At 47.8% G+C, this 17,071-nt stretch overlaps 1 protein-coding gene across 1 annotated transcript in view; it reads left to right on the top strand.

Annotated features, from left to right (window-relative positions):
* The first annotated feature begins 208 nt into the window (after positions 1-208).
* The window catches only part of Slc18a2 (solute carrier family 18 member A2), a 35,304-nt gene continuing 18,441 nt past the window's right edge, over positions 209-17,071 (top strand). Inside the window, exons 1-10 of the mRNA XM_021151277.1 lie at positions 209-343; positions 644-776; positions 2,309-2,660; positions 12,026-12,084; positions 12,347-12,430; positions 12,662-12,754; positions 13,491-13,580; positions 13,671-13,714; positions 13,793-13,853; positions 15,656-15,751. Coding sequence (XP_021006936.1) covers positions 656-776; positions 2,309-2,660; positions 12,026-12,084; positions 12,347-12,430; positions 12,662-12,754; positions 13,491-13,580; positions 13,671-13,714; positions 13,793-13,853; positions 15,656-15,751 — 1,000 coding nt within the window. The 5' untranslated portion in view covers positions 209-343; positions 644-655. The remainder of the gene's footprint in view (positions 344-643; positions 777-2,308; positions 2,661-12,025; positions 12,085-12,346; positions 12,431-12,661; positions 12,755-13,490; positions 13,581-13,670; positions 13,715-13,792; positions 13,854-15,655; positions 15,752-17,071) is intronic.

Raw genomic sequence — 17,071 nt, forward strand, 5'->3', positions numbered from 1 at the left:
GTCCTGGGCTCCTGTGGCTGTGTTCTAGAGCCCCTGCAGCTTCCTTCTCAACTCCCCCTCCCCTCCTCCACTGCAGACGTCCCCAGAATCCGATAGGGTGGGCTCGTGACCACAGCAGCCCCAGCTGCGGCCCAGAGGCAGCTCTGGGTGGGCGGAGGCCAGTATCCTAGCTCCCCCCTCTCTGCCCCCTCTCAGCGCTGTCCGTGACGTCAGAGCCGGACTGGGTAAACTGAGCAGGGCTCTGGGGCGCTGAAGCAGAGGAGACTGAGCAGCGGGGACGCACGGACTGAGACCCCGGCAGTGTGGAGCTATAACCCTGCAGGCAGTCGCAGGCGAGCCGGAGGTACGCGAGGTTGGGGAGGACAGAGAACCCTCGGGGATCCTCCACGGCAGCGGGCGGACTCCGGGGATCCCGGGACTCAGGGTGCGGCTGGGAAGGGCAGCGTCCCCGGGTCCCAGGTCTGGTCCCCGACGGCAATAGAGGCGCGCTCGCTCGTGGTGACTCTGGGACGCTATCCCAGCGTCTGAGGGGAGCGAGACACTCCCTGTCGTCCCCGCCACCGCTGGTGGACGAAACTCCTTGTGCTCCGGGTGGCGCGGGACCCCTGACCGTCCCAGGCACTGATCGCACCCGCTCCCACAGCAAAGCAAAGCTATGGCCTTGAGCGATCTGGTGCTGCTGCGATGGCTGCGGGACAGCCGCCACTCGCGCAAGCTGATCCTGTTCATCGTGTTCCTCGCGCTGCTGCTAGACAACATGCTACTCACCGTCGTAGGTACGTATGGCTCGGGAGTGCCAGCAATCTGTGACACTGGACCTAGCACTTCGTCCTTAGCTCCTAGCACAGGTCCTCAGGAGCCCGTCCCTGGCACTGGGTCCCCAAGACCTTGTCCTCATCATCTACAGCCCAGGTGACAGCGTCCCCTGCCCAGCGCAGCCCCAGGACCATGTACCTCCTCCCAGGAAGCCTGTCCTCCACACCCCATCTCACTTTATCTGAGCAGTTCTGTCTGCCCAAAAAGTTGAAGAACGTGCTGTGTAGAGAACAAAACAAAAACCCATCCTTGAACACAAGCCCTCCTCGCCCCAACTCCTGGGAGCTGCAACTTGTGGGTTCGTTATTCCCGGAGGTCAGGTCAGACCCTGTGACATCCGATAAGGCCCAGAAGTTGTGTTTCCTCCTGATAACTGAACTGCCTGCTTCCCTTTGTCCACTTGTACGGAGATGAAAAAGATTTCTGTCAAAATGAACCAGTGTGCTAAGCTGCTGCTGCCCTTTAGGACTTTCAGTGGCCAAACAGTTGGTAGACCGCTGAGTGAGCAAGTCGCCATCTACCCCTGAGGTAAAGCACCCTACATCTAAGAGTATTTGTTCTAAGAGTGTTTTTGTGATGGAACTGGGACTCAGGGACAGCACAAATCTCCCAAAACGACAGGTTAGACCAGATGGTTCAAAACCAGGCCCTTTAATCCTTCAAGCTGAAAGGTATTCCACATGCTCTTTTTGAAAACCAATTTTCAGTGAACAACAAAAAATATATTGGTTTTCCTCAGACCCCCAAGCGGTGAGTCACTTCCCCCTCCCCACTTGCAGAATCTGAGAGCATCTTACTGATGTTTTCAGCTCTGGAGAGTCAGCTGGGGTTCACAGGCAGCTGGGGGTCCCAGTTGTCCTTCATGTTTCTCATGTGCCCAACCTTCTATAACATTACCACTTTGCTTTGCTGTGATAGAAGTCTACGGGATCCTCGAGGAGTGCTGTAAAATCTGCAGGTCAACATAGAGTTGCTTGGTTGAGAACGCCCAGTTTATCACCAGCTGTGAGGGTTGGACTTTTTTTTTCTCCACAGTACATAATGAAACTTAGACGTTTAATGAAACTTAGACGTCCGTTTCCTTGCTTTATCCATTTAGAAGGCAGTTGAGCCTCTCTGACCCCGGGTCAGCACTGACTTATTTCAGTCGGTGTTTTGCCTTCTATCATATTTCTCTGAGGGAATGCTATAATGAGAAACCCTGTAAATGACAGACATCTCTGTGGCTAGTCACGTGGGCACAGCTGCTTACCCCATGGGCATGGTGGGACCCTTGGCATCCTTTCTCTCTCTCTCTCTCTCTCTCTCTCTCTCTCTCTCTCTCTCACACACACACACACACACACACACACACACACACAAAGCAGTGTGAAACTGTTGCAGCATGTTTCATCTTCTGGGTTTCATTTGGCTTTTCACACAACCTCACTTTTGATGGCTTTTGTCAGAAAAGGTTCTGATGTGCCTCTTCTCTCCCTGCCCTTGTCCCTAGTTCCCATCATTCCCAGCTACCTGTACAGCATTAAGCATGAGAAAAATACTACCGAAATCCAGACTGCCAGGCCAGCGCTCACAGCCTCCACCTCTGAAAGCTTCCACAGCATCTTCTCTTACTATAACAACTCTACTGTGTTCACGGGGAATGCCACAGGGGGCCTCCCAGGAGGGGAGTCACCCAAGGCTACCACCACACAGCACACTGTGACCAACACAACTGTCCCTCCTGACTGCCCCAGTGAAGACAAAGACCTTCTAAATGAGAATGTGCAAGTTGGGCTGCTGTTTGCCTCCAAAGCCGCTGTCCAGCTCCTCACCAACCCATTCATAGGACTCCTGACCAACAGGTAGGCTGTGTGTCGCAGATGGAGCGTCCACACCCCTGTATCCTGCTGCTTGCTCATCAGCTGTCAGAGTGTGTGGAGAATTGGTGGGCAGTTGGCCAGAGAAACCCATCACCTGAGTCTGATGTCTTCATCCTCAGTGACAGAATCCCATATTTACTCCATATGTCCTTCCCTCTGTTGCCTTAAATGTCTAAGATAGGAAACGTGACGGAAGGAGGAAAAAAGCATGGGTTCTTCTAAACGTGTGGTATATAAGTACATGGGCTCTTCAGTGATCCCAGCCATCAAGGTTGGATGGCTTTCCACCTCTCCTATTGCTTAGAGAAAATTAAGGTTAGGGCTGGGGCTGTGAGTGTGTGTGTGTATGTGTGTGTGTACACGTGTGCACACGCGTTCACGTGCCTGGCATATATGAAGAAGCCCTGGGCACTCTTGACAATAATCTCACACTCAGAAGAGAGAGGCAGGAAGATAAATTCCAGGTCATCTTTGCTATACAGCAAGTTTAAAGCCAGCCTGGGCTACATCCCCAAACAAAACAAAACAAAAAGCACAAACAAACACACAACAAACAAGAAAAAGAAAGCTGAAAGCTAAGACGCTTTGTTTTAGGATTATTAGTGTGGTGAAGGACCTAACAGCTGCCCAGGTGGAACATGAGAGAGATCGGTGACCCTGCTGTGTGAATCGAACTCTGAGCTGACGTGAAGATTAAGGGCTAGAACCTCTCCTCACTGTTGGTCACTCCATTTTTTTCTACATGCTCCACGGGAAAAGAATGGAGACTGTTGTCTGAGAACCCAAGAGGCTGACGTTAGTTTTGAGTTAACCTGGAGGCTATGAATTGCTTGGCATCTTTGTCTCTATTGCTGGCAGCTGTCCTGCAAGTGTTCTCCAGCCAAGGTGGCCTGGGTCTGCCTTGTGCTTGGAGACTCTAAGCCCAGAGTACTGGGCTTACGGGCAATTCCTGAAGATGTCAGCTGGGATGAGTGAGAGCTAGTGGAGTGGCTGATCCAGGAGGAGATGAAGACAAGTCTAGGATACAGGTAAATAGTAGTCTAGCCTGAGCTACATAAGCAAGATTCTGTCTCTTTTTTTAAATAGTAGACAAGGGAGTGGCCATCATTTCAGGATCATAGCTGTAACACAGACCAGAAAAAGCAAAGACAAGAGCTTGGAGAATGAGGTGATGCTAAGAGCAGGGAGGGGTCACAACCTGAAGCTACAAGGTCCCCAGGCCTAGACCAGAGACAACTGGGTGTGACTATGGAGCCAGTGAGTTATTTCGGATCCCAGAGGCACAATGAAGAGTTTGAGAGCCGAGCAGTATGGATCAGGAATGGTCAGATCGTTTGTGGGATACTTTGCAAGTGGAAAATGTGGGCCCAGTGCTGAAATGTTACAAAACCTCAAAGATATCAACTGTAGCACAGAACTAAATAAAGTCCAGAGAGGGAGGAACCCCGTGCTTCTTTCTGGTTCAGGGTCTGTGCACTAAGGAACCCTGGGGCGACCTCAGAGCAATCAGGGAGGGTATGGCAAGTCTTACCACTGGGTGCAAATGTCTCCCCCTAGCACCAGCTGCGCTTGGGCATGTAGGCTGCTGCTGCTCTGCTCACAGGGTGGCACAGGGCGCTCGATCCCTGTGGACTGGGTGCTGCCACTGAGCCTGTATTAACAACCCAGGCTTCAGACAGTCCTCCTGTCTTCTGAGCAGTACCGCATGGCTTCCATACAAAGCATGGTAAGCAAATGAACCAGGCATGGCTGATTGTGCACCCACAGAGAAGCCCCATTATGGAGGTGACACTCTGCTGCTCCTCTGTTCTCCAGCACAAAATCAAACAGAGCTCAGGAGTCAAAGGCTTGTTTCTTTTCTTTTTCAAGACTGAGAGCACTTCTTTAAATGCATCTGGTATAATTACAGAAAAAAAGGCTCAGGGTTTTGTGCTCTGACAGAGCAAACAGCTCGAATGCTATATGGGAAAATTGAGGACATTATCGTAATAATGCCCTGCCAATCACTTGGGCGGGAATGTGACTAGTCACTGGGTAGTACTTAGCCAACTTGCTGAAATGAGGCGAATATTCCAGTCCTCCAAATGGGAGCCACAGACAAGTCGCTCTTTCAAAATCCCAATCTTGTTTTTATGTTTTACTTACATCTCTGAGAAGCAGCTTGTTAAAGTTAGTGAGACCTTTCCCTCTTAAAAATCCCCTAGAGCCGTACAGCTGAGGCTCCTTAGGCTTGTGTCTCAGACTTTCTCCCAAGAAAAATCCTAATTTTGCTTTGGGGTTTGTGAACTGTAGCCTGTGATCTTAGGGTGAGCCATCCGGTTTGAAATTGAGCTAGAACAAAGCCCCCGTTTACCCTAGCTATGCATTAAATTTAAAAAGTGATTATTTATTTATTTATTTATTTATTTTTGTTTCTGGTGTTGCCTGGGAACACAGAAATGCAAATGTTTTAAATATTGACGAACACAGAACAATCAGGTGAACTCTGTTCTCCCTTCAAAATGACTGTGGTTTGTACATTTTTTTTTTTTTTTTGAGAACTGTTTAAGCTCAGGAGGTGCAGATTTAGAGACTTGCTGTTCCTCAGGTCACTCACATGCTCCACTCTCCTCCATGGTTCTGATGGAGACTAACAAAGAGGGACAAGTTCTTTTGGTGGCTCCCCCACTCTCCCTGGAAGGCACTGCAGTTTTGATGTAATTTGTTCGGATTTCAGTTACCAGCAAGAAGTATGAGTCACATTTTCAGTATCGTAAACAAATGTGTCTAAACCTGCATTTTAATATTGACAGACATGTTTCTGACTAAATGTCATGCCTAACTCCCATTTTGTATTGTAAGCATGCACGCCTAAATGGCACTGAACGTCAGCTCCTGGATTCCTGGTGAGAAGGCCGTAAGAACAGTCTGTAGACCTTATCAGAACCCTTTGTGCCACTCCTAGGATTTTAGAGGTAAAGGGGGTTACAGCACACCAGGAAACAGTACTCACACACAACCATGGCGTGAACAGCCTGCTGGTTAGACAGACAGATTGCATTTCTAAGATGTCCTGTTTCCCCCTCCTATTCTTTCCCACTGGCTATGATACAGTTTCTAGTTTTAGATACTAAAAAGAAACAACAAGGGTATACAATTGTTACTCTTAATCGGTAAAGGCACATTTTTAAATCTGTGGGTGGAGAACTTAAACACTAAAACAGCCTGATCCTTTCCCACCTAGACCTTCCCCAGTCTCCTTTCAGCTTCCAGTGTGAGATGGTCCAGGCTTAGATATTCCAAAAGATGTGGGGGGTCTCTCCAGCCTGGCTGGTAGGAGCCCTCCTCTTTAATACCTACCTGTGTTAGCTTAAGATGGACCCACTGTGAGCCCAGATAACCACATTGCACAGCGTCCACTCACACTTCTGTATTCAAGACTAAAATGTTGGGAGCACAGTGGCTTTTGTGTGCTGAGACAAGCTAACAGGCTGCTTGGCTGCTGCTTGAAGTCATGGGATACTGTCTCATACTGAATTTTGAGAACACTTTAGGGTGACCATTTTGGGCAAGGCTTGGGTAAATGTTTTTATTCTCATTTTATTTATACTCGGGCTACTGTATATTCACTGTCACCTTGTGATAGGATGGTAAAGGAAAAATGCTCCATTTTGGAGCGTGCACATGGTTTTGCATATCCAGTAACATTGTCTAACATCTCAGGGGCTTGGTCCATTTCTTTCGTGGATATATTCACCTGGTTTATTTTATAACTCCAGTTGAAATGTTCAGTCCATAGTAGTAGCTATGTATCAAAGGAGACAGCAGGATTCTGAGAGTGAGTTCTGTCATTGTTTGCACTAAGTGACTTCTACACATGTATGTACGTAAATGCTCTATACAGACAAACGTTATGAAAACATCATTACCTTTTTTCTGTCACAAATCAGGAAAGGTATGCTCTTTGTCTGCTTCTCCATCTCTCTCCTTTTACACGAGAAGGTTTAAGTTCAGATGCTAAGCATGAGTAGTCCTCAGTCCAATCGTAGCTGGTCTGTCTTCACATGTTCAGCATCCGCTTTAAATAGTAGTTGCATCTTTAGAACCAAGAGCTGTTTCAAGCCAGCAGATGGCCTGGGAGCAGCAGCCCCGTGCCTGGGAGGGGCTCCCTTCACTTCCTTCTTAGCCTGTCATTGTCTGGGTGGTCTGCTTTTTATCAAGCTAGTGTCAAAGGCTTGATTTATTCCCATAGTTACCTAGTATATTTGAAAAGCAGTTGTTTTTCCTCCCAGATCTTAGCAGGAAGCCACAGGGCATGGAAGCTTTCTGAAATCTTTCCCTTTAGCGTCAGCCCCTTGGTCTGAAGTAGGCTTTGTAGAAAGCACTGACCTTTTCAGCTCATCTGCAGACAGGGAAACCAGCTGTTTGAGACAGGGATCTCCCATCCTAGACATCACTGGTACAGGGAGGGTGAAGGACAATGAGCTTACAATGGGCTTCTCACATGGAAAGCAGAAGGAACCAGGAATTAGAGCATGCTCCTGTGAGCACGGGGACTCACACATAGGCAGGTCTGGTGTTCACACAGGTCCTCGTACACATGTAGCCCAAACTCCAGCTGACTCAAGGGCTGGACTTAAGGATTTCATTTCATTTCCTAAATACTGAATAAACTTCCTGTTATAGCTGAGTGAATTTGAGATATTCCTGTTTCTTGACATTAATTTCCTGTTGTACCTTTTAGGGGTGTGCAGAGATTATTATAAGGGAGGCTGAGCCACTGCTGGTGACAGATCGAGCTCTACAGCATCCGGTTTATATCTTATTCTTATTTATATCTGTCTTCTCTTGTCATTTACAGTGACTGAGGGGGCTGGCTGTGCTATCATCTCAGCAAACTGAGAAGAGGGCCTCTGTTAGTTTTTCTGGTGAAAAGGGATTTAGTAGCATTACAGAATATGTAACAATTGTCAGACAGATGTGCCCGTTAGGGTGTTTTGTTTTGTTTTGTTTTGTTTTGTTTTTGTCAATTGGACACAAACTAGAGTTACCTTGCAAAAGGAAACGTAGGTAGAATTGTCTCCATCAGAACAATCTGTGATCATCTCTGCGGGGGTATTTTCTTGATAAGCGATTAATGTGGGAGGGCCCAGCTCATGTTGGGTCAGCATTGCCACCTCTGGTGCTTTTGGACACGAAAGCAGGCTGAGCAAGCCATGGACAGCAAGTCAGTAAGCCATATTCCTCCTTGGTTTCTGTCTCTGCTACTGCTTGAGTTCCTGCCCTGACTTCCCTCCGTGATGGACGATTATTGAGAGCCAAATGAACCCTTTCCTCCCCAAGCTGCTTTTCATCATGGTGTCACACAGCACTAGAAAGCAAGCTGGGGCATTGGGGTTTCTCTGCTCTCTGGCTTCAGGATCACATCCATTGTTCTCAATGTTTTCTGAGGGAATCAATATATGATTTTTAGCGACATTCAAATTGGATGAATTGTTCCCTGGTGCTGTATAGAGGATGACTGTGGTGTGGCATGGCTCACTAGGGGTTGATAGTGGGCCATTTGGATATAGGCTTGCTGAATCAGATCTAGTCCTGCTAGCAATGCTTTAACTGAGATGGCATTGTGTTGAGACAAGAGAGCAAACTTAGCCAATTATGACTCATGTCCATTTAAGAGAGTCCCTGTCCATTTAAGAGACAACGTGGGGAAGGAGGAAGGCTCTTGTGCCACCTCCTCTGCTCAGTGACATGAGTACAGACAGCTCTTCTCCTGAGGCTGGGTGTGGTATGTATACAGAGAAGAGCTAAGAGAGTCTGAGGGTGGAGGCCCACAGGGTGCTCATTCAGTCATTCAATCTTGTTTAACTGAGCACCAGCAAAGGATGTTGACAAGGTGACTGCACGGACACTCTGCCAGCAGCTTGGCCAGTACAGAGTGTGGAGCACATGTATATTGGGCAAGGAGAGGAGAGCACCCCAGCCCAGGTGTGTGCACAGCTTTTGGAGTGTACAACTGACTTTAGTGGTTTAGGGTCTCCAGCTTGACCATCCTGTCATCCACTCACTACTTTGCTAAAATCCCAACAGGATTTTAAATAGACAGTAGCTGCAGTGTTGCTACAAACAAACAAACATAACATCATAATAGCTTCAAGCTTGGTGAAAAGACCCAGGTATAGGCACAAAACCCTGAGTGAGGTTTGTAATGAGACCCTGTATGCCAGTCAGCCATTAAGATCCATTGTCCCTAGGACAGCAGTGAGGTTGTCAGCAGCATGGGCTGGGTGCAGACACCACCCCCTGTTGTAGAGCTGCCCAAACGCTTACTCAGAAGGGGTTGGGATTTTTATTTTTAAGATGTATTTATTTATTATATATAAGTACACTGTAGCTGTCTTCAGACACACCAGAAGAGGGCATTTGATCTCATTACAGATGGTTATGAGCCACCATTGTAGTTGCTGGGATTTGAACTCAGGACCTCCAGAAGAGCAGTCAGTGCTCTTAACCACTGAGCCATCTCTCCAGCTTGAGGGGGTTGGGATTTTTGACTTGTACACAGAAAAGAACTTCAGAATGAGCTGGTATAAATCGACATAAATTCAAGCTTAATAGAAAGAGAGATAGTCAGAAGAGATAAGATACGCCTAAGCGGGGGTGATACATTGGTTCCTCAGGTACCCTGGCTAGGATGAGAGCCGAGAGGGCAAAAGCTCACTAGTGTTGCATAGGAAGGTAAGATGTTTATACTGGGGAAAAAAATCTTCTCACCTTTTGTGTGTGTGTGTGAGGTTCCCAGACAACGTGAGGCTTATGTCTGGAAAAGGAGTAAGACCACTGCTGCTTTCGAATTCTTGTTTGAGATTCCCTTGTATAAAAAGAGCATTTTCTCTATGTAAGCAACCTTCAGGGCAAACGTTAATCGTGGTGGAATTGACTCTCAGATGGTGAGAGACTTTAACTGGATTCTGCCATTAAAGGTTCCTTTCCCGTCTCACTTCTCTGTAAACTCCCTTGTCCTACTAACTTACCTTGGTAAACCCACCACATGAATGTAGGCCTGTTTCCTAGCTTCTCTGAGCCAGTGTTGGCAACCCAAGAAGTATGTTTATAAGCCAGCTACTTGAGGAATGTACTGGGAGCCTCAGGCCACCAGATTTCTCATTCCCTGGGTACAGTCACCAGCAGAAGGATCTCACAGGTTCCCATATCCTGAAAGGTGACCTGGGCGACTGGATAGACGGCAGACTAGTGTGATATCACTAGGGGTCTAATAGCTACGGAACAAGCTGTTGTGTTTTCTCAAGTTTTGTCTTGAAACTACCAAGAGCTTCTACTGTAGTCAGCAGAGGGAACACAGATGTCTTACATGGTTGCAGGGATGCTCATGGGGGCCCAAGGGCTCCATAAAAGGCAGGTCGCCTCTAGGAGCTCACTCACAGAACACCTTAGCAGAGATGCTGAACATTAAGTTTTGTGAGAGACTGTCTCAAGGGAATACAGCAGAAAACGTTAGAACAGGACACCTGACATCTTCCTCTGGGCCCTCTGTGGGCACACACCCCCCCCCCTCCACACACACATACTACATACCAACACACATATACATGCACATACAGGCACAAATTACACAAACACACAGATATCACACACACACACAAATCATACACATATACATATAAACCACACACACACACACACACACACACACACACACAAATCACACAGTCTATGACAAAAGAACTGTTAGTAAGTTTTCACTGAAAATCACATCTATAAATTCTGGCTACCCAATGATGTGGTCAGATTTACAAGGAAAAGCCCTGGCCTGGAGGACATAGCTCAAGTGCAGTTAGCTCAATGCTATTTGACAAGTCACTTTTCCATGTCTTAGTTTCCCCATCTGGGAACTGAGGAGGTGGTCGACTGCTCTTAGGAATTTACGGAGCTAGCTGTGTGGCTGCTCATGGGGCTGGGTATAAAACCTTCAAATGAAGGTGCTCATGGGACACTTTGGGTGTCGGTCTAGACTAGATGAGCCCTTCCATGTAGTCCTGGACTTGGCATACTTGGTTTTCTTCTTTCTAGGATTCATTTGGTTCCTCTCCAGGTTTCTGGAATTTTAGGCTGGAGGGAGAAGAGGCCTGAGAAGCTGTGAACTTTTCTAGGTTGGGAGAACTAGCCATAGGACAATAGCTTAGGCAGGGCTGGCTTTACCTCCAGGGCAGAGATGTGTGGATGCTGCTGTCATGCTCCAATGCCAACACAGCAGAGGGAAGAAGAAAATGGAGCAGAATGAAGGAGGAGAGGCTGGAGAGATGGCTCAGTCAGTTGCCTTCTGAGCATGAAGACCTGTGTTTGGTCCCTAGCATCTATGTAAAAACACTTGGCCTGGTGACTTACCACTACAGTCCCACGGTTGAGGAGGCAGATCCTGGAGGACTCCTGGGGCTTGCTGGTCAACCAGTTTAGCCTACTTGGTGAGCTCCTGGGCAGTAGGAGATACTTCGAAGGAGTAGATGATATTCTCATGGATGACACCAAAGGTTGGCTTCTGACCTCTGCCCACCCCCATCCCCTCCCCCACCTGCACAAGGGAGCAAATGAAGCATTTGAAACAGCCTTTTCTTTTTTTTCTTCAGGTTCCCTGGTAGACAGTTAGTTACATATGGATACCTTTCTATACTCAGGTTCAAGGTGTAGCCTTTGTCTCTCTTTGGAAACCAAAGGAAACTCTCCTGGGGTTGGAGGGGGGAGGGCAGGGTGGGGAGGGTAGGCATCTAACCAGACACATGCCTTCTTGATACAACATGGCCTGGTGCCAGAATCCTCAGTAGACACAAAGCAACTTGGACTTAGACTTTTGGTATAAGGCACAAGGCTTTCTAGTGTGGTCAACAGGAAGGTTGGCTTTAACATTTCGATTTCTAACACATCTTAGATGTGGTGCTGCTATGTTTCTTGCCCGGTGACTCACTTGATGGCCTTTTATCAAAGCTATGTAAACTGCAATTGTCCCTTTGGGGGACTTCTAGCAAATACTACACTAATGATAATAACAATGATGGCAGAAATGGGGTTTTTGTCTTTTAGATATGTTTGGGGTCACTTGCCAATATTGTGTTAACATTTATTCCAGAGAAATTTCCATTCAGAGTGGCAGCCCATAAGTGTATTCATACTCTAAGACAGTCAAACACAAAAAAGGTCACGTAGGAAGCACCGAGTATATGAATTTTCAGACAAGTCGACAGAACACTTATCCAGCTGATCCCAAATGAATCACGGCTGGAGAATCAATATAAAGCCTTACAAAAACAGCCGAGTCTGGCCGTCACCAGACTCTCTGTGTTTGTGTCTTTCAGAATTGGCTATCCAATCCCCATGTTTGCTGGATTCTGCATTATGTTTATCTCAACAGTTAGTAAGTATCTGCTATTTGCCCTCTGCATGCAGGTCTCGGAAGGAGCCCTGTCTCCAGTCAGCTGGGAATCAGACTAAATCTGGGGGAGGAGAGGATGTACGGGAAGCGGGTGGGGGCTTCATGGATCAGCCCATAACCTCAAGTATAGATACACTCATGAGTTTAAGGGAGGGTTCCAGAATCACACACTGTTGGGACATCCCTGTCCTGTAGGCAGGGGCATGACCTTGATATGAGGGCCTGGGCCTGCTCTCTTTGGCAGTGTTTGCCTTCTCCAGCAGCTATGCCTTCCTGCTGATCGCCAGGTCCCTGCAGGGAATCGGCTCCTCTTGCTCATCCGTGGCTGGTAGGCATGAAGACATTAGTGGGTGGGGAGCCCAGCTGGGGACTTATGTGTACTGATGCAGGAACCAGAGGTAGATGGGGGTGGAGGGAGGTTTTTGCAGACTGTGCTCATCTTCCTATTGGGTTCTGCTTGGCCTCATACTTCAGGAAGATAGCTCGCCTGCTTGGGGTCTGAGGGAGAACGTTCTTAGTACTCCCCAGAGTGGGGACACTAACTGGATCTTCTGTTTAGGGATGGGCATGCTGGCCAGCGTGTACACAGATGATGAAGAGAGGGGTAACGCCATGGGGATTGCTCTGGGGGGCCTGGCCATGGGGGTGTTAGGTATGTACTAGTCACTGTGCAGGTGAGACCCATTTAGGTTCCAATGATCCTTGCCCATTGGTCCTGGCCACACTGAGCCCACATTCCTATGGACAGACATCTAGCTCTCCTCTCTGTGTTTTTTTTTTTTTTTTTTTGTCCCCATGGAGCTTTTGGGAAATGGTGGTCAGAGTTCTTGAGTCCCCTGCAGGAAGGATCTGGTCTCCAAATTTCCTAGGCTCCCTGGCCTCTGTCTCCAAACTTCCTAGGCTCCAATGTCAAACACAGGATAGGGTAGGACAGTCTGTCAAATCTCTTCCTCTAAAAATTCTGAGTTACAGTAGTCAAGCTTCTAGCCTTCTATATCTGCCGTGACACCTGTCCCAGTTGACATCCCAGGCCAGGGGCCATGTACTTTCCCTGAAGGAGAGAGACCTGGGCCTTTTCCTTTGTTCTGGAACCAGTGGTTCCCATGTCTGCTGGTAGCTGGATCTGTGGACCCTCCTGCACAGAACACAGCTCTTTGGCTACCTCTGTTGCTTCAGGCCTTTGGCCTTTGAGGATGCTTTTGTGTGCTCTTCGCATTGCTGAAGAAGTTGAAAACATTCCTGGGGAGAAGCTCAGCATATTAAGCTGAATCTAGGGTGGGCACCCCAGGTCTTTTAGGGAACAAAGCATACGAATCAAATGATGGTTCTCCGATGGGGAGAGGTACCCATCTACCAAGGCTGTCTTGCGAATCTTCCTCTTCCTGTAGTGGGACCCCCCTTTGGAAGTGTGCTCTATGAGTTTGTGGGGAAGACAGCTCCCTTCCTGGTGCTTGCTGCCTTGGTGCTCTTGGATGGAGGTAAGTGACCATGGCCTTGACCTCTGTGATGGCATATGTTCGGGCCACATCTGCTTTCCAAGAAGGGTCATCTGTGTTTCCTCCTTGTAGCTATTCAGCTCTTTGTGCTCCAGCCATCCCGAGTGCAGCCAGAAGTAAGCAGCTGGGAGTGGGAGATGAGGGCCCAAGACTGGCCCAGGTAACTCTTTCTAACCCCTGTTTTTGCATGACAGAGTCAGAAGGGGACACCTCTAACGACCTTGCTGAAGGACCCATACATCCTCATCGCTGCAGGTAGGGCCCTTGATTTCTTGAAGTTAAGGGTAGTTCTAAGGGGATAGATGGAAACACATGGTCAGAGACATGGGATGTCCTGCATCATTCTCTCTTGTTTCTTGCCTGTGTGTTAAAGGCCATCACTACTTGGCTTTGAACTTTCTGGAAGGGCTTGCTAGCCTCACTTCAGGTGTCTCAGGTGGGTGTTTAGTCTGTAGGAGTAGGGACTGAGAACTGAGTCCCAAAGGGCATCTCTGCTTGCAGAGCAAGAAGTTGTGACTTTGGACTTGGGGTCTGGATGGACTAAAAGAAAACTCTGGGGTTCTGTGGCTCTGTCCCAGAGGAGGCAGTTCACTTCCCTGCTGGGCCTCAGCCTCTTTTCCCAGTGCCTAGTTACAAGGCTGAGATTAGCTCTGGTGCCAGGGAGGGAAAGGGCCTGGCTGCCTGTCATAGGTACAAGCCTACAGTGTAGCTCACCCTGGAGGAGCAGATTTATCTAAGCAGGGCTCCCAGACTACAGGAAAGCTGTAAAAAGTATTTGAGACAACTGGGCCTGGTCTTATGTACATTTATATTCATCCTTTTCAACGCTCCAAGTTGGGGGCTGCTGATATAGCTCAGTGGATAGAGTCTGTCTACTGCACACAAGACCTGGGTTTGCTCCCCAATACTGCATAGACTGGGATTGATGATGCACACATGTAATCTCAGTATAAGGTCATCCTTGGCCATATAGGAAAAACCAGCCTAGGCTATACAACACTGTGCCAATAAAAAAATAATAATAAAATAAAATAAAACAATCAATCAAAGCTCTGGGCTATCCTTATTGAATCCTTCTGCTGTGGGATTTAGCCAGGGCAGCACACAGGCTCAGGTCTGGGAAGCTAGTACCCCAACCTCTTCATGCACTGGGCTCTACAGGTGCAAGGAGCCAAGGTGGAAATAGGGGCATGGGAGGATGAGGTTGTAACTCCTTGAACTTTGAGCACATGGGCAGTGTAGCCTAGGCCCTCCCTGCTTCTTGGAACCTCAGTGATGAGAAGACAATCAAAGATATACCCGACGCTATTAGACCAGCCACAGTTTCTGTGTTACTGGTGGTGGCGGAGGGAATTAACAGTGAGGCAAATGGGAAGAAGAGTCCAATCATTCATATGTTCTGCTGTTAAATGTCACCAGGAGTGAAGCGCGCACACTGTCATCATCATGATTGCACAGTTTTCTTCGAATTTGTTCTAGCAAATTGCAGGCTCCGCAGAGCATAGCACAGGAAGCTCCCAGAATGGTGGAGGCTCTCTATTTACAAAGAGGTTGGTTAGCAGATCAACGATGAAGACTTGTATGGATGTTCTATATGCACATGGCTAGAAAAACACCTGTCCCCAGCACGTTTGTACGCAGTGCACCGTGACACCTTAGGAATCATGAAAAAAAAATATCCATCCATTGTGCAGTAAAACCCACTTATAAGAGCTTCAGGGTGCCCTGTGTTGCGTGTGGTCTGCTAGTTGCCTGGCTGCTGGCTGCCTCATGCAGCCGTCTTCACTAGTGAATTGGAATGCTTTCTTTTCATTTGTAAGGTAGATGGGTTTAAGCCAAAAGAGCTTGATGGGTCCCTCCAGTTACAGACTGGATGGCTTGGGACTGATCTTGTATAAAACTAAAGTAAGACTTCTTACAGTCCTCTTGGCTCACTGTTTAGTTTCTATCCGATGGGAGTGGGTCTCTGAGCTGAGGCACGTGGGGTCTGTGTTTCAAGTGACCACAGACACTCACTATGAAGGTGCAAGCACACCAACACTCTTTCTCCCACACAGGCTCCATCTGCTTTGCAAACATGGGGATAGCCATGCTGGAGCCTGCCCTGCCCATCTGGATGATGGAGACCATGTGTTCCCGAAAGTGGCAGCTGGGTAAGGACTAGGGTGGGTCCCATCTGTGCGCCTGCCCTGCAAAACCACCCACAGTAAGGCGATGAAGTGACCACTTCTGTTTGCCTCTTCACGGAGTCCGTGCCTAGAGTGGACTCCTAGTTGGTTTCAGCCCCAGGTTTTCTTTTGTTTTTTAATCATTCCAAACAGATGCTTCAAGTGAAAGGGGGAAGGACAGTTAGGTATTGAGGAGGGAGAGGAAATACATTAGTCTTGTTACAAGGCATTGTTAGAATAGTTATCATGGTTATTGTTAGCCTCTTTGTGTCTGCTTTATAAACTATACATTATCATAGGTACATGTGTATAGTTTGATACTATCTCCTGCCTCAGGCGTCTACTGAGATCTCAGAATGTATCTTCCACAGTTACCGGGAGACTCGCAGTGACATGCTTCAGTGGGATGGCATTCATGATCAATATTACTGTGACTGTGAATATTGCCCCCGAGCTGAACTCTGTGTTGAACGATGATTGATTATCTTTTTCCCTTGAGTTAGTCACTGCCTGGTCTTTCTCTTTTCTCAGTTTTCTGTGTAGCGTCTATGCATATATTCCTCAGGTCTCTGGCAGAGATGAATGACACTCCCAGGTTGTGCGCACGTCTATCATCTGAACAGTTTTCGGGGGTTTTGCTCACTGTGGACATTTGTCCTAACTCTCCAGTCTAAACACGGCACAGTCTAGGTCGTATGGGAACTTCCCTCCCCCATCATCTTGGCATCTTCTTTGACTCCCTTTCTTTGCCTTTCTTCCCTGTGCAGATATTTGAACACGTGTGTGTGTGTGTGTGTGTGTGTGTGTGTGTGTGTGTGTGTGTGTGAAGAAGGCTAGAGGTCAGTGCCATGGAGATAAAGCATCTCACTGAGCTCAGAGCTCATCGGGTCAGTTAGGCTAGCTCCACTTTCCCAGTGCTAGGATTACAGGTGCAACCCACCAAGCCCAGCTTTTTATGTGGATCTTGGTGATTGAGTTCAGCCCCCCATGCTTGTGCACCAAGCACCGTATGGCTTGATCCATGACCTTATCCTAGTGATATGTATTTTTAAGCAGTCCCTATTGAAGGGTGTGATAGTTCATTTTGCCACTGATCCGTATCAAAGAATGTACATGCCTCTCCCTCGTGTTTGGACAGTTATCTGTAGAGCGCCTTCCCAAAGTCAAGGCACTCTTTTCATACCTGGTAGTTTGTTTGTTTGAGTAACATAGGTACCAGAATCAAATAGATAACAATGGAACCTCTTTTCATAGATTTAATTTTTAGTGTGTGTGTGTGTGTGTGTGTGTGTGTGTGTGTGTGTG

The sequence above is a fragment of the Mus caroli genome, chromosome 19 (genome assembly GCF_900094665.2).
Source record: "Mus caroli chromosome 19, CAROLI_EIJ_v1.1, whole genome shotgun sequence".
NCBI lineage: Eukaryota > Metazoa > Chordata > Mammalia > Rodentia > Muridae > Mus > Mus caroli.